Raw genomic sequence first — 23,530 nt, 5'->3', positions numbered from 1 at the left:
CTAAGTCTGATGCCATGTGCTGCTGTGTCTGCTGCAGAAGGTGTCTTTCATGACGAATGTCATCTAACTCCGCTCGGCTCTCCTCCTGTGAATGCATGGGGTGCAGCGCTGGAGGCAGGGGAGTAGCGTAATCTTGTAGCTGTTCCCTAAACTCTCTCTCTGAAACCCGCTGGGGGGCTAGCTGATTCCTCTGGCTGTGCTGTTGGTTCTCCGCCCTATAGCTCAGGTCCATCTCCTGAAGAATAGCATCCCGCCTCTGCAGGCGAAGGGAAGAGTCATAAGGGGAGGTGAGGGGTGTCATCCTGGCATTTCCCTCCTGGTGAGTACTCTCTAATTCCTCTCTGTACCTCTCTCCGATGTAGCCCCTACGATCAACCTCATAATCTGCATAGCGCACAGGTGGGCGAATGTGCCGTTTGGGACGTGCACCACAAACATCATACTCTGGATGTAATTCCATCTCTGACGTGAACCCAGTAATCCGGCTCGAAGGACCATCAATGAAGTGAAGATAATGGGTAGACGTTCCGTCTAGGTGCTAATTCTGGGTTTATTACCAGGTTCACTCAGGTGTGTCGGCCAGAACACCACTTAAGGCCAAATCTCCAGAGTATGAAATGAAGAGAGGAGAGATAGTTCTTTTTATTCTGTTTATTCCTTCTTCTTTCTTGTATAAGTGAGTTTAAAGGTGAGTATAATTTCGAGTGTGGTTTTTCTTTCATTCACGCACACTCTGAGGAAAATGTCACTCACAATAATCCAACCGACCGATGATCTCTATCATACTGAATACTAACTGCGTGACAACCGACTGATCATCTCTATCGTACTGCATACTAACTGCGTAACGTCAGATATAGTATACAAACCAGCGCGCGCTTTCGCTACCCTATTACACGCACTGAATAAACGGGAGTGAAAGTGAAACATAAAGCACATTATGGTCAACTGTACTAAATAATAGCAACACTAACATAACTTTGGGGCCTTTTCTACAGCCTTAATGTTTTTGAGTTTTGTACCCTAAATGGAACTTGTGGTCACCTGGTGACCTGATTCTCTAAAGGAGTAATTTACCCAATTTATTATTTAATTACCTTCATGTTGTTCCAGACCATATGCTGTTATTTTTTTTTCCGTTGAAACACGAACTTAGACGTGTCTAAAGAAATGCTATGCAGCTATTTTCCATACAACAACGGTTTGCAGTTAGCCTCGTCCCATCAGACTCTTGTACATTTCATTGACAAGCGTTAACTTCCTTGAAGGCGGGTACTCTGTTGAAGTTAAAAACTATTGGATCTGCCCTGAGCCGCTCTGGATCTGCCATAACCAATCGCTAACGTTTGGTCGTGACGTATGTCATCTGAAACTAGAGCACGACGTCAACGCCATCGTTCTCAGCCACTCCCTCTGTTTGCTGATTGGACCGGTTAAAATTGGACCTGATTAAACCAGAGAATATACCGCAATCCCAGACGGAGCACTGAAGGAAAATGAAAATTGAGCGAAAGTATGTAGGAGGGTGGATCCAGGCTAGTTTGCAGTGACCAGGACCAAAAAAAGTAGTATTCTAAAGCCTTATGGCCTAAAGCATTTTTCATTTGAGTTCTGTACATAAATAGTTTTATTACTATTATTTATAGCTAGGCAACTAGCTATAAAAGTTGAAGTACTAAAATGACTAAAACTGAAACTGACATAAATTAAATATAAATAGCAATATTAAAAAAACAAAAAAAAATAAAAATGTCAAAAGCACATTACAAAATGACAAAATTAAAGCTGATAATATAAAAGAGGAGCTCCTCCAAAAAAGTTCTACTTTTGAGTTAATAGAAAAAAGCAACAGCAAAGGGTTTAAAGCAACAGTAGGGTGAGTAAATAATGATACAATTAAAAATTTTGTATGAACTATTCTTTTTTTGTTTGCATTAGTGTATCAAAAATGTCCTTTTACACAGATTTTAAGGGAAAACAAGTGGTGTGCTTTTGTGTAGTAGTTATTTGATGGATTGATCAGCAGCTCGGTATGAAGACAATCATCAGTCTGTCGTTATGACTGACAAACTGTCTTCTCTTACGCATCACTTACAGTATTACTCATCAAAACAATCAGCTTAAAATAGTGTGAATATAGCAGACATCATCCACACATAAAAATGGGTTCTCATCTGACTCACCTTAAATGACCTGTGTTAAGTGAGAATGACGGGATGAAATTGCTTAAAGGGATGAAGGCATGAGAGGAAAAGAATGAAAGCTAGAAGGAATTGTTCTCATATCAGCGCAAGACAGAAAAATGACAACAGCCAAGGATTTTTTTTTTTGCGAAAAAAAGGTTGTGCTTCAAAAATGGTTACCAATATAGATGGAAATGCCATTTATCGAGAACATTTCTCAAGTGTTGACTTTTTGCGTTTAACGAGATGGAGCAAGAGAAAGCAGAGGGGATTTCAGGAGAGGGAGAAAGAAGAAATGATGTTGAGAGAGGGAGAAAGAGGTGGCTGGAGGAAACAGTCACACAGCCATCACATGCAGTTGACACCAGCGTCTGTAGACACTATTAATAGCCCCTAACGTTCCTCTCTTTCCTCCCTTTCTCTCTCTCTCTCCAAACACACTAAGCAACTGTTGCAGAAGAACGCTGTTCTCTCTTTTGCTTATTTTGTCCTAAAGCTTATGTGCTTTTGTGGGGTGGGTTAGGAAAGGATACTGAGAATCTCAAGACATTGGCAACATAAAAACATCCAATACAATGTCCCCAAAAAGTATTTGGACTTGCATGCTTAAAAATGTTTGAATGTCTGTACTGAAAGAATTTGGAGGCAACTTCTGATTTGAGTTGGGTGTTAAAGTGCCCCTATTATGCTATTTTAAAGGCTCCTAATTTTGTTTTGGAGGTCTCCAACAAGTTTACATTCATCAAAGGTCAAAAACTGTTTAATTTTCTCATAATATACATTGCACATCATCATATTTTTCAAACGACTCGATGGATGAATCAGTCTCTCTAAATCCCTCCTTTCCGCAAGCATACTCTGCTCTGATTGGCCAGATGGTCAAGTCTGTTACGATTGGTCTACCACGTACAGCGTGTGTTTTGGAATATAAACGGCCATAACTGAACTTCAGCTCCGTCCAGAGGCTTCCTTGAGCAGGACGTTTCTCAGTGATACGGTACTCAGTTTGAGGAACATTGAGATGTTGCAACTGTAATTCCTCACCATCAGCATTAACAAGTGTACGTACATCAACAAACCCATGTGTGTATTTCTAATTTATTGCGGTGCACATGCAGGAACTGTATCAATAGCGGTGCATATGTTAGCCGAGCACTAACGTGAATGACTGATGTAACATAAACGTTTGTAAAACAAATCTTGCTCAATCCTTCATCATTACTCAAAGTAGTAAGAACGACAGGCAATCTGCATTTATAGACACAGTTTTAGGTAATATTGGCCCACAGCTGATTAGCATTAACTATTTCACTAAGACAGTAATATCTTGAGTTAACCGGTTAGCCAGAGACCTACACAATATAAAACACAAAACTACGTATTTTGAACACCCGGTAGAAAATATACACATCAATAAATATTCATACTTACAGGTTGTAATTCTGAGGGGCAAGCTGGTCCAAATAAAGTGAGTACTGACCCATCTTTCAAGAGCAAGCGTTTTTGCGAATCCTGCTTTGAACTCCGAGATTTGAGAAACAGACGTCAGTAAAATGACGTTTGAGGGCTGGTCAAGTTGTTCACGGACGGACAACGTACAACATAGGCGGGCATTATGCAAATGTATTTTCTGGTGACGTAGAACTGTAATGCAGTGGGATTCAAAATACGAATGACTCGTATCGGCAGGTCAGAGTCAAATCTTTCTTTTGGGGGACAATAACTTTATTTATTGTGCACTTTCGACTTTGCAGAACGTTTACATTTATAAACCGCTATATTAAAAACTGCATGAAAGGGAATATTCGAAAAACCATAATTGGGACACTTTTTCCATAGGCAGATTCCCCTATTCAATTTGATTCCGATTCACAAGCTCTTGAATTTTATCAAACAGACCACAAACGCTAACTCAAATATGTGTAAAATATGGCTTTCTCTGTCCTTCGCTGTATGTGTGTGCGTGTGTAGTCTAGCCTCTGCTCTGCCTAAGGGAGCATCTCAACTGGGACGGCCTGTTTTATCAGTCCATTCATCTCAGTGCCCTAAAGGAGCCCCAAACGCTGAGCTAAATTATTCTGTATTACTAAAAGACCCTCCCTCAGCACACACTGGGTGGGAATGTTTGATGGTTGTTTGTGTATGTGGTCGGCCATGTGCAGGTGTAGAAAAGAGAATGTGGTTGTGAGCGTTGACATCATAATGGGCCGTACCCCAGCAGATGGAGTGGGAGGTGTTTTAGCTGTGTTTGTCTGAACAGTCAGTGAGCTGTGACATGTTTACCACCATTTCCAATTAGGGATGGGCATTTTGGTCATTTTGTGCCATGAGCGTCTCAAGAACCCTATATTCTGTTCTGTTCAGTTACACTCTGTCTAACTTCATAATTTGAAATATTTTTTATATTTTTTGAAAATATTTTAATGGCAGTTTTCTCTTTAAACAGAGTTTTAAAAGTCGCAAATTGCTGCGTAATAATTATATATTTATTTATTTATTATTTATTAAAAATAATTCAATATATTTAATCGCACTGACGATTTCCTCTATTTTTACATCTAAATTTCTTTCAATCATCTAACATTTAAATAATTATAAATAATAATAATAATAATAATAAATAATTATAATTTAATTAATTGAATCACTGTTAATGTTATTTTAGTACTATTTATATAGCATTAAAATATTTCTCAATATTCGTATTATTAATATTCTTAGTTTTAATTTTAGTTTTAGAGATTGAACTACATCAACTCAAACTTATTTATTTACATTTTGTAATTTTATTTTAAGTTTAAGTTTTTCCTCTAATATTTCAGTTATTTTATTTCAATTACCGAAAACAATTTATAATACTTTTAGTTTACAAAATAATAACACTGATCACTGTTGAATGTATTCTTTAGCAAATCTCAAAATTATTATACATTTTATTTATATTGTGTTTATTATATTATATTATAATTGTATATTTTTGTGATGCTTAAATTCACTTGTAGCATTTAAAATTATTTATTTTAGTTTTTAGTGTGTTATTTTGAATTTATTTAGACACAATAGTTTAATTTTATTAGCTGCCATTTATCAGTTATCAACCATAATAATGATCTGCTTATCATATTGTCCAGAATTTCAAAACTAAAGAAATGGAATGCTGGACACTTTCACACAATTACATCCAGATCAACTAATTGATCTGCTAATTTGACAAAGTTTAGTTTCTTTGTCAAAAGAAAGCAAACTTCATCTTTCTTTTTCTATGCACCTTTTCCCCTTTGATGTGGACACTAAAGATGAGCAACCTCACAACACCCCCAACCCCCCAGTCACTGTTACCCGGGGCTCAAATATCTCTTACACATACACACACAAAAAGCAGGTGTAGGGGAGCAGCTGGTAAGATTAGTGTCTGCATGTGTAATGGTTGGCTTAGATGTTGTATGAGGACAATGATCTGAGTGGTTAATCATTTCAGAGCAAGTAAAGAGCAAGAATTTGTCACATTCACTGGCTGCTCAAGGACTCTCGGTTTATTCGGCTTCAAAACGATGAGAGAACCAGAGAAGACATCTCCTCTCCTCTTTCACTCGGATTACCACTGCCGCACACACGCGGTGGTCCTGACCCCCCTCTGCTAGTTGAGCAGCTGTAGATGTAGCTCCAGCGGTAATTGTGGTAGTGAGTGTTCAGGCTAACAAGAGCAGAGGAAGAGGGAGGGAAGGAGGGGGATGAGAGGACAGGGCAGAAGCTGATAAAAACATGCATTGGAACAGAGTATTTCTCTGCTGGAGAATGGGCCATACTGGTGTTTACAGTGTAGCTAGTGGTCAGTGTGTTCTCTAGTGTACGCACAGTGCACACTATGTCCTCCTCTCCATGGGACTTCATTAAGAGGTCCTACAGGTACAGAATGTCTCACAGTAGAGCAAACTCTGTTTGCTATTAAGAAACTGCCAGTGGTGTTTGCTCACATAAAACTAGCCACTGAGATGTTAGTACATTGGGAGAGCATCGGTATGCTGTTTCTCAGGTGTTTTTCTGGGTGATGCTACATGTGTTTTGGGTCATTTCTTTCTGGCACAGTCAAAAAAAGCCCATCCCCTATCTGTGGCTGTTTACACAACATTACTCAAAACTAGCTGCTAAATGTAGGTGGCGTAGAGTTGCTATGTACTGTAGTTGCTAGGGTGTAATAAGTGTGATTCTATGCTCTTTAAAGCTAGTCTGGGTGGTTGCTAGGGCGTTACTAGGATATTCTGGGTGGTTGCTAAGTGGGTTCTTACTTGCAGAGTCTTAAGAGCCGCTAAGATGATAGGGTGTTGGGAAAGCATTGCTATGCAATTGCTAAGTTGCTAGGCTGTTTTGGGTAATTGCTTGCTGGCACAGTTAAAAGCATCTGTGGCTACGTTTACACCACATGATGTAAAACTAGCTGCTAAATGCTTGGGTGTTGTTGGTGGGATGCAGTGTGTTGCTATGCTTTTTCTAAGGAGTTTTGGGTGGTTTCTAGGTTGTTGCATACTGGCAGTGTCACCATGAAATCAAAATTGAATATTGAAATATTGCAGTGTTTATTATAAACTATTGATCTTTTATAAGAATAACTTCCCCTCCCTCTTGCAGCGATACACCGATCAGGCATAACATCATGACCACCTTCCTAATATTGTGTTGGTCCCCCAAATTTTGCTGCCCAAACAGCCCTGACCTGTCGGGGCTGGACTTGCAGGCAGCCCAATGAAGGTGTGCTGTGGTATCTGGCACCAGGATGTTAGCAGCGGGTCCTTTTAGTCCTGTAAGCTTAGGTAGGTGGTACGTGTCAAAGTAACATCCACATGGATGGCAGGACCCAAGGTTTCCCAGCAGAACATTGCCCAAAGCATCACACTGCCCCCGCCGGCTTGCCTTCTTCTCATATTGCATCAGGGTGCCATGTGTTCCCCAGGTAAGTCACGCAAACGCACCCGGCCATCCACGTGAAAAGAAAACGTGATTTATCTGACCACGCCTCCTTCCTTCCATTGCTCTGTGGTCCAGTTCTGATGCTCACGTGCCCACTGTTGGCGTTTTCGGGGGTGGACAGGGGTCAGCATGGGCACCCTGACTGGTCTGCGGCTATGCAGCCCCATACGCAACAAACTGTGATGCACTGTTTATTCCAGTGTTGTAGTCGAGTCACCAACTGTCGAGTCCGAGTCGAGTCTCGAGTCCCAGTGTTCCGAGTCCAAGTCCGAGTCACCAAAGAAGAGTCCGAGTCGAGTCCAAGTCAAGTCACCATTACCTGAGTTCGAGTCCGAGTCGAGTCCCGTGTTCGAGAATACAGAAAAAATACAGAAAAAAATTTAATATTGTGATCTATTATTACAATTTACAATATTTGGTTTTCAATTTATTATACTTTAAATTATCATTTATTTCTGTGATGCAAAGCAGAACTGTTTCCAACACTCATAATAAATCAGAATATTAGAATGATTTCTGAAGGATCATGTGACACTGAAGACTGGAGTAATGATCCTGAAAATTCTGCTTTGCATCACAGAAATAAATTATAATTTAAAGTATAATAAATTGAAAACCAAATATTTTAAATTGTAATAATATATCACAATATTATTTTTTTTCCCATGTATTTTTGATCAAATAAATCCAGGCTTGATGAGCAGAAGAAATTTCTTTCAAAAACATTACAAATAGTAATGTGTCCAAACTTTTGGCCTGTAGTGTATGTCATGTCGGCAAATATATTTGAAGGATTGTTTATTGCTGCTTCCATAGACACCATTGTGTATTTTAAAAACTATAAATGTATTGTTTTGCTATAAATTATATATATTTAAATATCTGAAATCTAAAATAAACATAAGCGGGATTCTGTCTTTGGCTCAGCGCCAGCCATTGCAGAAAGCACAGTTTGAATCTGGCAGTTATGTCACGTCACTGTACATTCGCTTCACTGTACATAGACATCGTCGACGTCTGATGCCAAATAGGCAGACATTGCCCAACCCTAGCTTCCTCTGTTTATTATCATATATGCATTAGGCAATAATAGTTTTTTTTAAAGCTAATGTTAGCCAATGGAAAGCATTTTACTTACTTTTCTGGGTGCATCCGTGACAGATGTCTGTTAAAGTTTGAAATTATCCCAGTCTTTTCCTCAATTGTGCGATTACACACACAACATTTAGCGCTGCTCTTTTCAGCATTAGATGCAAAATCCGTGTAGGCAAACTTCATGACAAATGTCAACATTTAGCCCGCGAATAATGCACAAGAATGCGGCGTCAAGTGAGTGACGTCAGTCAGTGAGTATGTTGTGAAGCAAGGAGAGCAAGCGGTAGAAGTGTCTGTGAGGGAAAAAATTGATCACGGCCGGTCTTGGGAGCCCGAAACAGGAAAAGTGTAACAACTTATATCAAATTTTGATAACCTATTTAGTCAGAAATAACGTAATTAATTTGATGAATGCTAAAGTGCGATTCTATATATCCTCGAGACTCGAGTCCAAGTACGAGTCATCAGTCCGCGAGTCCAAGTCGAGTCACGAGTCCAGAGAACGGAGTCTCGAGTCGGACTCGAGTCCAGAGAATAAGGACTCGAGTCGGACTCGAGTCCAGAGAATAAGGACTCGAGTCGGACTCGAGTCCGAGTCCAGGACTCGAGTACTCCATCACTGGTTTATTCTGACATTTTCTATCAGAACCAGCATTAACTTCTTGAGCAATTTGAATTACAGTAGCTCATCTGTTTAATTGGACCACACGGACCAGCCTTCATTCCCCACGTGCATCAATGAGCCTTGGCCGCCCATGACCCTGTCGCCGGTTCACCACCGTTCCTTCCTTGGACCACTTTTGATAGAGACTGACCACTGCAGACTGGAAACACCCCACAAGAGCTGCAGTTTTGGAGATGCTCTGACCCAGTCATCTAGCCATCACAATCTGGCCCTTGTCAAGCTCACTCAAATCCTTATGCTTGCCCTTTTTTCCTGCTTCTAACACATCAATTTTGAGGACAAAATGTCCACTTGCTGCCTAATACATCTCTCCCACTAACAGGTGCCATGATGAAGAGATAATCAGTGTTATTCACTTCACCACACTCACCTCATGTATCTCCTCTTATCTGATGATGTGTTTACTGGCGCAAGGGTGGGACAAACTCACATAAGATCAACCAATAGCAAACCACAACCATCCAATCAATTCCTGATGGACAAAATCAAGTCCCGTCCTACATTATTTTCTTGTTTAAGAAGCAGTTTCATTCAGATATGTCACAATAGGGAAGAAAAGACTATCGCAAATTGTTTTAATGCCGACTTTAAAAGCCCATTCCTCCTGCCAAACTGCATTCACACAGCGAAAGAATATGATTGTCATTCCTATTTTAAATAGCAAAAGAAAGCGTTCCGTAACCAAACGGACTCCCTTAAACGTTCAGGACTCGCACCTGAATTTTGCAAAAAGTTTGAGCTATGAACCGGAACCATGAGCGCTCAAACACTAAATTAAGTTTTTAATAATAATTTTAATTATAAAATGTAATAATAAACAAATAACATTGTGTCAAAAGACTTTCCTGTGTTATGGTAGTCAACATCCATGATATGTATCACTGTCACTGTGCTTACAAGCAAAATTCATGGTGATCCTAAAAATAAAAAAAGCATTGTGACCAGCTGGAATACAGAGTGTCTCTGATAGTTAGAAAAGTAAGTATATTTATGTGCACAGTTAAGTGCCAGAGTTTATCAGGGTTAGGGGTTTATTCAGATTACTATCCTCAAGTATGAGCGGTAGCTTTAGCATGTACCACTAATAAACTGATCTCATGACATTGACAGAGGTAGTGTGTGGAATGAGAGATTAGAAGGGTGCACTGCATCATACTCTATCATAGTGGAACTAATTGATTTTAATAAAGTTGGTGTGAAGCTTTTTTTGATATCTGCAAATAGAGTGTCTCGTCCTGAATATTCATGGGCTTTATGTCTAAGGCGCTTCACAAAAAACCACGCCTTTCATTTGGAGGACGGTCTGTAATTTGGTCTCCCCAGGAGGCCAGCCGTATCTCTGGCCATAGATTCAGTTGTGCAGCCATGAGGACAGACATGAGACTGAAAGAGTGATTATTTATGAATTAGAGGAAAGAGGAAGTGTCGTTCCACTACCCTGGAAGTCTAACAGATACACATACACACAGCTGGAGGGAGCTAATGACAGACCAAAATGATTAATTTCATTTATCACCCGTGAACAGAGAAATGAAATAAGTCTAATTTTCCTGTTAACTAGAAGGAGATTAATATTATGTGACAGAATACTGAAACTCCTACTGGAGGTACTGAGTTCTAAAATAACTGATGCCGTGATCGTGTAGAGCACTTTCGTACACTCCCAGTGACCGATCTTCAGTGGACAAGCATTATGGGGTTTTCAGTGCTGATGTTGCAGATATTTAAAGTGTACTTTTTATTTATTTATTTTTGATGTAATTTTCAGTGTAAGTAAGTAAACTACTTACCCTATACTAAACAATGGCAACGAATACTGCACAAGTATGTGAATTGGGACGCACCTCGTCATTTGACATTGCGAATTACATTGACATGGCTGTTGTGGATTTTGGAAATGACACAAAGAGCAAATATTTCTGTTAGTCACTGGCCAGTGCTGATAATATAAACAGCTCAAATATTGCTGGGTTTTCTGGCTTGGTTTATTATTCACAGCTGCTTCACTGGTGAGAATACAAGAGCTAACAGTATACCAGCAGTCACTCATCTTCATTTCCACCGTCAGCATCTCACTGCGTCTGCACACACACAATAGTAACTGCAGGACAGCCTGTGAGGTGAGTGGCTGCGTATTCTGGTCTCCCTGCATTCCTGCGGTTGCCATGGTGAAGAATCTCGGTGCTCTAGAGCAGGATAAATTAACAATGTTTTAATTGGCTCAGGGCTCAGAGTTACAGTGCGCCTTATCGCTACACTGTCATTTGCCGTGCATTATCATACACTCTGCATATGCACTCACTCAGGTGTGTATGTTTCAGGCCCTTGTGAATCCCAAAGGAGCAGTGTAACCCCAAGTGTGTGCAATCTTATTTTCAACACGGACGCACAGCTCATGCCTTGAGAGCCAATACGGCCGAAACATACGACGCAAGTGCACTTCACCAATAGAATGCACAGCACTCCATTGAGCAAACCAATCACGAGCTTGACCTGAAAAAAAGACGACAGAGGCACAAGGAGAGGATAAAAAGAAGGGATGGAAAAAGGAACAAGGGAAAGAAGAGAAGAAAGCAAGTTGAGGGTATATAGGTGAAAAGTCATATGGGACTGTGAGAGGGCAGATCAAGAGAGAGTACTGTAGGTTTGTTTTGAAAGCTAGTGAGATGCCCCGGTGTCTTCTAAAGGTGCGGTCACATCTACCATTGCTCAGTATAATTTTGCGGGTGAAATTCAGTCATTCCAGTCAGAACGTGCACAATCTGAAGTTTTATGTAAGGGCGAAAAAGTTCCCCTCGTAGACCAACGGAAAGCTGTCATAACAAAAATCATAATTCAATTAAATTCAATTTTAAAGTAAGTAATTTTAAAAGTTCAATATTAAATTTTGTGCAAGGAACGCGTGAAGTGAAACATTTCCCTGTACGGATTTGTAAATCCTTCTGTTTTTTATATTTTTGTTTTTGTTTTAAATGTATGTACCTTTATAACGCTATACTTTGTATTACAATCAATTAAATTTTCCATCAAATTACAAGAAACTAGTTAACACGGCAGTGAGGGTGATTCTAATACAACAACAAAGATATTCTAATATTTTTTTCCTCTTTTGACAGTTGTGAAAACACTATTGTGGTGTTTTTCTTTTGCTATTTGAGCAAATGTGAACACTAAAAATATGTATTCATAACATTCATCGCTATAGAACTATGACAACTTCCGCTTCAGAGAATCCCGGAAATGTGAAAAGGGTCTATAAGCATGACAAACTATGCAGAACACAAATATTATTGGTACTTTTCAATAAAATATAGTATATTCATTATCAACATTTTTTTTCCTACTTAATCCGTGATCTATGGAGTTTGCTACAATGCATTATGGGATTGCTTTTACTGTAATGGATACATGCTGCCTTAGAAAATCGCCAAAGAAAGTATCTTAGGAGGCCACATAATTAAGTTTACTACTTTTTGGAACGGTCTTCATGTCGGGAGCTTGCCAACGATGCCCCAAAATGCTGCATCGGTAAGATGTTCACAAGGTTTTGGAACTAAGCAGATGTGTGTGCGTTCCTTCCCGCTTGCGCTCTTGTTAGTCTTATGAACACACACCGACTCCATCATTTAGCCATCAGTTTGTTTATCTACGCAGCCATTTGCCAAGATTAGCCCATAAACTGTGACCGCCTGTCACAATTAGCACTAACCCAGTCAAACTCATTCCACTCCCACTCGATCCTGTCCGTCTCTCCGCTACAGATAAAACCATCTTCACACCCCCATGCCGCACATTGCCCCTCGTTTTCATAATTGTTTTCTAAAATATCGAAAACCTCCTTAAAACTATACATTTACTTAAGAGGCAAATCTTTTCTCTGGCTGTGTGCCAAAACATACGGCACTTGTCCCGCACGAACCCGTTGTTGAAGATTAGGACAGAAAAACAATCCGCCGTGTTTCAGTACCATAAATGTCTGTGTCGCTATCAGCAGGTTTTCCACCCTGAATTTGTGGTGCAGGTGTGCGTAAGAACTTTGTGAATTTCTGCAGTTTTGTCGTTATTGTTTGTTTGGATGTCTGTATATCAGTGGGGGGTCGGTGTCTGTCTCTTCCTTTTGGCTGAGCACACATGTCTGAAGGGCTTCTCCCCTCCACTGAACTCTTCCACCATCCCTCCATCCCTTGTTTCCAGAGAGGCGGAGACGTGGGGGAGCTGCCGTTGCCGCCGCTGTTGCCTCTCCTGCTCCGACCCAGCTTGTCTCCTAGCAACAGGGCTGTTTGGTCCGGGACCTGGGAGTGGAAGCAAGAGAGAAACAGAGTAGCAGAAAGGAGAGAGTGTTGAGGGAGAGATTAAAAGGGAAAGAGGGAAAGCTGTAATTATCCGGTGCTGCTGGAAGGAACAAGGGCCTGGAAGAGCATATAGGAGAGATGGAGTGAGGGAGAAAGACAGTGAGGTTCTGGGTTAGAGGTGCTAGTGCTCGTAGAGGGGGGTATGTGAGAAATCAAGGGGATGGGGGAGGTAAGGCAACAGGGCTGGAGGAAGAAAAAGTGTGAGCACAAGGCACAAGCATCCACTTATAGAGGTGGAAGTGGAGTGAAGGAATAATTTCCAGTGATCATTTTGTTCATCTGTTCATTTCGAGCAGTTTTCAGTTGTCCAATATGGTGCCTTCCTGCCCGGTCAGTCAGTGGAAATTGAGTGCTGTCCTAATACAGCTTCAAAAAATTGCCCAACAATAAACATGTAAACCGTTTTAATATTTTCTTTCTTTTTATTTATTTATATTAAACTCTGCATGAAAACAGATAATAAGCGACAAATTAATTTGAGCCCTAAATACTGTTTGAGTTCGATCGAACACACATTTTTGATATAAACATCAAAATGTATATAACTGTAGATTTTATTTATTGGTTGACAAGATGAAAAATGCATTTTAAACTAATTTAGCACTTTCAACCATCAGACACCATTTTTGTTCTTCCAACCAAACGCTGCACATGATTGTGGTATTTCACAATCAGTGAAGGATATATTTATGCTGCCTTTAAAAATCAACTAAATGAAGGCAACTCGGTGGACAGGATGTTACACAAACCTAAATTTGAAAGTGCCATGATGCGTTTCAGATGCAGCCATGATGTCTTTACTTTTGAGGCAATAAGTTTGCACTTAATTTATATCCGTGCATGTGCATTTTGAGCACAAGATGCCATGCTGCAGTGGCACAAAGAAAATGCTAATGTCGGGCTGTGAGTGTGTGTGCAGGACAGCCTGGTTTTACCCTCTCAGGGTTCGGTGACTTTGACCCCGTGCAGGCGTTGGGGGAAGGGGGATCTCTCTCTATCCTGTCCTCTCTGCCTTGAGGTGCACCCTGTGTGTGTGTACAGGCATGCGCGAGTGTCCTGTCTGCCGTGCCTGAAGGTACTGCGCTGACCCCCTCCCTCCTGTGTCCCACATTGGCGCGTGTGGTTGGGCTGCTGCTGTCACACACACTATCGTCCCAGGCCGCTGATGTGCCCCGCAACGCTGGGAAAAGGGGGGTGGGGGGGTTGAAGGCCGGGCGGCATCATGCTACAGCAGCATGATTTTGTAACACACACACACACACACACACACACGCATTGGCAGAGCCTGGCACACGTGTCCTATCTCCTGAAGTTAATGTAGTGGAGTGGAATCCAGCTGTAAACATGCGTGAGCGCATGTCACATTACTGCAGTGGCTCGTTGCGTGTCAGAACGCACCCTGTGCCCACGTCAGTAGTTTCGTGTTTAGTGCAGAACTATTGTTATACAGTAACATGATAATTTGCAGGTGGAAAATAAGGCTGTGTCTGCATTAATCTGAATACATTTTTGTTTCAAAAGCATTTTAAGTAGTTTTCTAAAATGTTCTCGTCCACACTAAAACCAGCTTAAAGGGGTCTTATTATGCTCTTTTACGAAGTCTTGATTTTGTTTGTGGGGTGTACTAGAATATGCTTTCATGCTTGATTGTTTTAAAAAAAAGCGTTCTTTTCCAGATATTTTATATTATTACAGCACCTCTCTCTCTAGCCTGTCTCGAACCCGCCGTTTAGGTCCTGTTTCGATTAAGCCCCTCCTTCCGAAATACAAAATGTACTGTGATTGGTTAGCTGGCCCAGTGTTTTGTGATTGGCAGAGCTTAGCGCATATTTGGGAAATGTCACGCCCCTTACCATAACTGCTAGCTCTACTCAGATGTAAATATTAAGGATGCCATCAATTTCAAACCAATTCCAGCCTGATTCAGACTTAATGGTGCAGTGTGTAATATTTATGAGGATCTATTTACAAAAATGCAATATAATAAACATAACTGTGTTTTCAGTGGTGTATAAAGAGCTTACATAGTGAACCGTTATGTTTTTATTACCTTACAGTGAAGTCAATTTTGCGCCGTCATGTTTCTACAGTAGCCCTAAACGGACAAACTGCTCAGAGTCAAGACATCTTTGTCTTGTGTCGCCACTTTAGCTTCTCTATGTGCTTCAGTAGGGAGGGTTGAGTGGTGGGTGGTTGCAATTCGCAACCTCACCACTAGATGCTGCTAAAATGTACAGTGCACCTTTAAGAATGTTAACAAAAGGATCGTCCTGAATGAATTTCATGCACAAAATTTTACAGGATGTTTCAGAGTGGTAGGTTTTTTTTTGTTGTAATTTTCTTATACATTTTCGATACAAACATTAATCATAATTTGTCGGAAACTTGTCAGAAAACAATAGGTAATACAAACAGTAATCAATCACAAAACCGTGGTTAATTTTCCCAAGGGGCGGTGAACAGTCTTACAAAAGCAAGAGGCGAGAGCTTACAAAAGCTACAGTAGACACCATATCAACATCAATGTTGGCTAGCAGGCGAGCGGAGGCAAAGCTTTGTTCTTTGTTTACATCGTAGCAACAACATAAAACTTATAATTGGAACTGTTAGTAGAAAACACAACTAGAAATAAGACATACAAGTTTTGATCCATAAACAACAGATTGTCCCGACAAACTGCTCCATTTCAAGAGAAGCTTTTGTGCGTAGCCTCCACTTGTACTCTCTTAGTTTTTGGAAGCTGCTCTCCGTAAAATGTGCAGCACATAGATTAACGTTGGGATTATAATGTTCAGGAGCAGTGTTTAAAAATAATTCTAACCACCCTAAGTTTGCCAGCCTTAGTTTTCAAATTATTTTTGGAAATGGGGTGGAAAAAACGGCGTTTCTTTGACATAGCGACAACACTGTCTTCTCTAATGCAACTTAACTAGGCCTCGTCCCCTTTTTTGCATACTCCGGGGGCGGAGATTATTTAAATGAGTTACATTGTGACTTCACAAGATCTGGAAAAAACGTGTTGTAGTCTAAACGAGTCATTCGTTGTAGTTCTTGGAAAGTGGATTCTGTTAAATAAAATATCTCCCTTTTTGAGTGGACTTTGAGCTTTGTAACCTTGCAGATTTTTTTATGCTCAAACAGCAACATTACACACTAACTAAAGTTGAAAAAGTGAAAAAGCCTTATAGGACCGCTTTAAATCATCTTACTGCACATGCGTAAAATGTAATGAAAGCTCACTGAAATGATACAGAGAGACCAGACATAATAAAGTTATCATCTATTCCTCTGCTGTTTTATTCGAAAAAATATCCCACTACTCGCTGGTGCGTCCAGGTTGCACTCAGTCAGCATTCCATGTATGGCCTAAATGCAATTGCCCTCATGTTTTGATGCAGGACAGCAGTTGTAAGTACATTTTCTGTCATCTCTGCTGGAATGTAATATGAAGATTGTACAAAGTAACATTTATCTTCAGCAAAACTGAAAGTGAATAGCACATAACGGTACTATAGGTACAACATGTGTCTTCTTTTTCAAATGTGTCAATTTTCACAGTCCAATCTGTGACGCAAAAAGAGCGTTTTCAAATGTATCCGCGGTGGAGAGCATCTTCAAAAAGCTCAATTTTCGCAGGACAAAAAAGCTGTCAGTGTGGACCAAAACGTATTACGTAAAACATGCATTTCCAATGTATCCAGATTAATGTAGACATATGTCTTAAGTTATAATTCATGCTAAAATGATGTGCGTTGGTAAGACGCTGCATTGCTGATGCACCCTTTCTGCCATGGTAACCCCGTGGCCCTGTACCAGGGGGGTGGAGGGGTCTGAGTGGGGGATGTGATGAAGGTGAAGAACCGAGGATGGAGCAGAGCATTACTGCATGTGACACAGGTGATGAAAGGAAAGGAAGATGCAGATGTTGATTTGAGTTAGAATACTTGCTAGTCCAACTTTGACTTGGAAGTTGTGCGAGTCACATGACCCTTCGGACCTGCACACCTACCAAAGAGGGCAGCAGTGGTTACTGAGGTAACAAGGTTGGCCCTCCGGTGGGAGCTGGATCCCCAAACTACCTTTTACTGCTCCATAAACCTGACACTGTACTGAAAAAAACTGCACGAGTGAAATATTCTCCTCATTACTTTTAAAGCATGGAGGTTCATGGTCATTCTTATTACACAAAAGTACCGCGGCATTACCATTAATATATATGTATATTGGAAAATGTTTTTGTGAGTATAATACTTTGATATTATTTGAAGTGCCTTGCAGTGCCAAAGCATATGAATATGATAATCAAACAGTATTATCGGTATCATTGCCATCTGATGACATCACTGAACCATGGTGCTGCCTTTGTACTTTATCTTAGCTCCTCCCATTTTTTTATATAGCCAATAGCGTTTAGTTTCACAGTTCGGCCAGAGCCGTTGAGCTCGGTAAAGCAGCAGTTTCCTCATAATCTCTAACCGTTAATCACAAAGATGACTTGATAATAAATAAATGAAGAAATTTACAAAAATAACTGATTATTTATAATTTATAATTATTATAATGTATAACCAAAATCCACATTTTTTTGTCCTTTATTTTTTTATACATTTATTTATTTCCACATTTATTTATTTATACATTTATTTTCACATTCATTTATTTATACATGTATTTATTTTCACATAAATTTGGAAATAAATACAATTTTACATAAATCAGGAAATAAAATTATATAAATACTCATTTATTTTAACATGTTTTTTTAACATGTATTTATTTATTTATATAATTTAAAAAAAAAACATTTTTGTAAATTTCTACTTATATTTATTTATGTATTTTTTAAATGTATTACTAAGTCAGCTTTGGAATTCCATAAGAATATAGAATTCCAATGGGTCCAATATTCCAAAATTGTGGTGTTCGCTGACTCGCGTGTATGATCCACTCTGTGCTTTCATGTCTCTGGACCGGAGCAGACTGTGTGCACTCTGCTGCAGTTTGCGTGACACTAACTTAAAATCAAACTTCATTCGTCTCAATGGAAAGCATATTTACAGTCTGAATCGTCCCCTATCCCCTGTAATAGTGCACTATGTGCCATTCTTCACCATAGAAAATAGGAAATGTGTGAACAAGTGACTGATTTTAGCCGCAGCTTCAGCATCTATTTAATATGTAGGGGACGTGCCGCTTTAGATTCTAGAGAGCATTTGATTGGACAGAGAATCTGATGAGAAGCTGAAGTGCAGAGTGATGTTATCAAAATCATTGATCCATATTGGCAGAAGTGTGTGACTCTTCTAAATACAAATTGTGTCATTGTTTTGGAGCACACTAGCTTATAGAATAGCAGTAAGGCTAACATATTCATACTAAAAGCCAAAAAACTTCCATTTTGATTTCATGGCGACTTTAATATCATGCATTTAGAAAACAGAGAGGGTGGATTTTTTATTTCATGCAACTTTAAGTAGCCTACTTTTCTTGTTAAATTGAGGTAACATTCTAACATTAAAAACATCTCAAATGAAATATTAATGAAATTATTATTATTATTATTTTTTTTACTGCATTAACCACTTTTAAAAAAGAAATCAAGAAAGCATAGCAGTTGGCAGTAGTGCTGTTCTTCTTATTAACAGTGCAATTTGCTCATAGGCGATCCTTTGGACATGTTGTGCATTGATGATTATTAAATTCCACTTTGCAATTGTCCCATCCAAATTGTATTCATAAATAAATTAGCCATTAAGTCTTTCTCCGTCATTTACCGCTAAACGAGAATCTGGTATTGAACACAGACACCTGTGCTGGCACTATTAGTTCAACCAGTCACACTAAAAAGAATGAAGCTCTTTTAATGTCAAAATATGTACATATATTAACTGTGTTCAACAGGTTTCATTTATTTCAAGATAACAAAGGCATCCATAATTATATATTACCAAAGCACTGCTGTTTTACATGATATGTTAAGTAAGGAAATCTCCACTTCTGATTTCAGTGTGTGGATGGGGGCTCGGGGTCAGAGAGTTCCCCTCTGAAGAGGGTCGCTGTGGTGGAGGACTTCTATGACATCATCTATGCCATGCACGTGGAGATCAGCTCCGACCCAGCCAAAGCACCCAAACACGCGGGGCAGAAGAAAACATATAAAGCGGTGAGTAAATCGAGGAACTTCTCATTGTCTCATTGTCTGATCAGTCATGGAAGTATGTTTATGGCCTTGTGCGGTTTAGGTTTAATACCCCGTGCGGCCCTTTTTGACCGCCTGTATCTGTCTGTCACTTAGAGTGTCCCGTACTCTGTCAGCTTGATTTATTTCCTCTGTGATTCTTATGAGCAGAAGCGAGTGGCTCATGGTGTGTGGGCTGCACTCCTGCTGTGTGTTGTAGCAAAGAATCGCTGGCCTTTGTGAGTTTTGGGCGAATCAGTCAGAATACACATTACCTGCTTCTTTCTGCATTTCTTTCTTCTGCTTTTCTTTCTGCATTTCTTTCTTTTTTGCATTTCCTTTTGCAATTTTTGTTAATTTGTTTCCTGCATTTCTGCATTTACTATATTTCTACACATTAAATGTTTTTGTCTTTCTTTCTTCCTTCTCTTTCTGCAATTATGCATTCTTCTTTCTTTCTTTCTTTCTTTCTGGTTTTTTTCTGCATTTCTTTCTTTTTTGCATTTCCTTTTGCAATTTTTGTTTAATTTTTTCCTGCATTTCTGCATTTACTATATTTCTACACATTACATTTTTTGTCTTTCTTTCTTTCTTTCTTTCTTTCTTTCTTTCTTTCTTTCTTTCTGGGTTTTTTTCTGCATTTTTCATTTTTGCATTTCCTTTTGCAATTTGTATAAAAAAAATTCCTGAATTTCTGCATTTACTGTATTTCTACACATATAAATTTTTTGTCTTTCTTTCTTTCTTTCTTTCTTTCTTTCTTTCTTTCTTTCTTCGTTCTCTTTCTGCAATTATGCATTCTTTCTTTCTTTCTACATTTCTTTCTGCATTTCTTTCTGCATTTCTTTCTGCTTTTATTTCTTTCTGCATTTCTTGCTGCTTTTCTTTCTTTCTGCATTTCTTTTTTCTTTCTTTCTGCATTTCTTTTTTCTTTCTTTCTGCTTTTCTTTATTTCTGCATTTCTTTTTCTTTCTGCATTTCTTGCTGCTTTTCTTTCTTTCAGTATTTATTTTTTAATGAATTATCTTTTGCTAACCTGCATGTTTTTGCATTTCCTTTCTCTTTCTGTATTTCTTTTTTAATTATTTTCTGTCTTTTCTATTTTCTCTTTCTTTCTGCGTTTCTTTCTTTTCTGCATTTTTGTAGGCAGAGATGAGGTCAGATTTATTTAGGTCTGCGACTCTGCGGTGAACATCTTTAGAACTAGTATCACACATGTGCTGTCATGGAAACATGGGAAGTGAGAGTGACATGGGCTGCTCTCACCTGGTGTGGTGGTTGTGCAGAGGTCCAGTGCTGCTGCCCTCTTTTGGACAGTTGCTAAAGTGCATGTTTCCTCTCACATGCATTTAGCTATCATTTAGAGACATTATTCCAATAAATGCATAAATAATCTTGTTTTTGGTTGTGTTACATTTAATAATTTCTTTGACTCACACGCACATATATTGTGTCCTCCACACTGTCCCTTGTTCCTCTCGAGCCTGACAGCTGTTGGTCTGTGAGGTGAGGGGAGGGCAGGGCCATGAGCAGAGCTTTTCCCTGGGCATCAGGATTTCTGTGCCTGCTCTTCTGAGGATCTCCTGGAGGAATCAGGGTAGAAAGGAGAAAGCTCAGTTTTTCTGGCTCTTCTATCAGTTCTTCAGTGGGGTTTGTGTGTATAGTTCAGCTTCTGTCTTTGTAATGCACACACATACATGCTATACCCTCCAGCTGTGGTTCTATGGCTTGTTAAAGCCTCATGGGAGATTAGAGAGACATGAGGGACCTTCAATGTGGGGGTGTACTTTCTCTATTTCTTTGTCCAGTTGAATGGCAGAAAGGTGGAGGAGGGAGAAATTAAACAGACATGAGAAAGAAGAGGGTTTATATAAAAGAAAGATACATAATACAATTTTGATAAGCTTTGAGGGGTGATGAATAAATTACATGGGGAAAACATTTAGTGTAGAAGATTATTTTATTGAAATGATAGATTTTAATGGTGTGTAACTTTCATATGATGAATTGTTTTATGAGTGGTTTGAATATGTGAAAGAATGACCATGTAGACCACGTAGATCATCTTTCAATGTGTGCAAATAAAGTGAGGTCAAAAGTGAAAGATACCACTTTTTTTCCTCTTGTTTTATTTGTACGTTTACTTGTTAATAACAGCAAAACAATTTATCAAAAGTTGAGAAAAAAATATGAATGTCAGAATATCTTAGTATTTATTTAGTCTCTCTTTTGCTTTAATGACAGAAGCACTCAAGCTGCATTAACTCCATACATCTGTGTAAAAGCTGAGCTTCACTTAAAAAAGGTACAAAAAGCTGTCACTGGGGCTTTCTAAAGGTACTGTACACCTACCTAAAGAGCCCATATTAGTACCTCACAGGAATATATTAGAACCTTTTGAAAGGTACCGCCTAACTGACAGCTTTTGTACCATTTTTTTGAGAGTGTTCAATGGAAGGACACTGACTGTACAGAGCCACATGATACAACATTGATATAAATATATGAATTTCTTTTGAAAATCTAAACTGTTTAGAATATTTTTTTTTTTTTTTCTCAATTTAAAGGTTAGTTCACCCAAAATTGAACATTTAACCCATAAGACCTTCATTCATCTTTGGAACACAAATGAAGATATTTTTAGCTTTCTGCTTTTTGACCCCTCCATAGACAGCAACACAACGACCACTTTAAATGCCCAGAAAGGTTGTAAAGACATCGTTAAAATAGTCAATTTGACTCTAGTGGTTCCACCTTAATTTCATGAAGCGACGAGTATACTTTCTGTGCGCAAAAAACAAACTTTATTCAACAATATCTTCTAGCCTGTGTCAGACTCTTATGCTGTTGTCGTAGTGTAAACAGTGTTTACACTGCGCCAACAGCGTAAGAGTCTGACACATGTTAGAAGAATTTGTTGAATAAAGTCATTATTTTTGTTGTTTTTTGCGCACAAAAAGTATTCTTGTCGCTTCATAACATTAAGGTTGAACCACTGCAGTCACATGGAAGATTTTAAAGATGTCTTTACTACCTTTCTGGGCCTTGAAAGTGTTAATTAAATAGCTGTTTATGGAGGGGTCAGAGAGCACTCGAATTTCATCAGAAATATCTTCATTTGTGTTCCGATGATGAACGAAGGTCTTACGGGTTTGGAACGACATGAGGGTGAGGAATTAATGACAGAATTTTCATTTTTGGGTGAACTAACCCTTTAAAAGTTCAATGTTTCACTGATTTTCAATGTGGAACTCACTATATGTGTGAAAGAAATGTTTTGACAAGAACCATTAGAAGCATTCTCTCACTATAAAGTAAATTATTTCATCCTTCATACAGACATGTAACCAAGAGGTGTAAGTGTTTGTAATGACAATATCCCAAGAAAACATAAGCATTCACACCCTGTCTGCAAACTAATCATCTCTTGTGTTTCCTGTTACTGCCTCTCCACGGCTGTTTGCTAAGGGAAAATGGGAATAAATCATTGTTACTCTGCACCTCTGAAAGATATTAGGTGTCTCTCTCAAATATGCAAAATTGCTGGGAAAATGTATATATAATATACAAGTAGTATATATACATGTATACAAGCAATCAATTCAAATGTATGGTAAAATAACAAATATGACACGTACATGATGTTTATGGTTAGTTTTATTTACCAACATTTCATTTCCATTAATGGCACAAATTGGCTAAACTTTAAAATCAGTGCTTTTGAAATAAAAATTAAGCATAAATAAAAGAAATCAAGATTTTAACGTCTAAATAATAGCACCCAGGTTATTACTTGTACACATCCCTTATAAAAACAAATGCAATCTCCAAAAATGAAAAATATAAAATAAAATAAATCAAGATAATGTTTTGAATAATAGCAGCTATAGCAGATGATTACTTGTGCGTATCCCTTGTAAAACTCAAATGAAATCTCCAAAATTGGAAAGAATAAATAAATAAATAAACAATCCCACTGATTTATGGGTTTCATTTCTTTTCTTGTTTTGCAAACTGTTCTGCATTTTTTTTTTCTTTTCATAATCTTCCCTTTTCCATCGTTCTTATAATT

At 38.8% G+C, this 23,530-nt stretch overlaps 1 protein-coding gene across 2 annotated transcripts in view; it reads left to right on the top strand.

The window, feature by feature from the left end:
• The window catches only part of nol4lb (nucleolar protein 4-like b), a gene marked incomplete at its 5' end in the record, with an annotated part of 130,275 nt that overhangs the window by 10,853 nt on the left and 95,892 nt on the right, over positions 1-23,530 (top strand). For both annotated transcript variants that reach the window (XM_079802394.1, XM_079802393.1), the window contains one exon: positions 19,288-19,443. In XM_079802394.1, the coding sequence (XP_079658520.1) occupies positions 19,288-19,443 (156 nt within the window). The remainder of the gene's footprint in view (positions 1-19,287; positions 19,444-23,530) is intronic.

The sequence above is a fragment of the Gobio gobio genome (genome assembly GCF_949357685.1).
Source record: "Gobio gobio genome assembly, chromosome: 21".
In the NCBI taxonomy this organism is placed as follows: domain Eukaryota; kingdom Metazoa; phylum Chordata; class Actinopteri; order Cypriniformes; family Gobionidae; genus Gobio; species Gobio gobio.
Note: the sequence above shows the minus strand (reverse complement) of the source record. Positions and strands in the feature narration are given on the sequence as shown.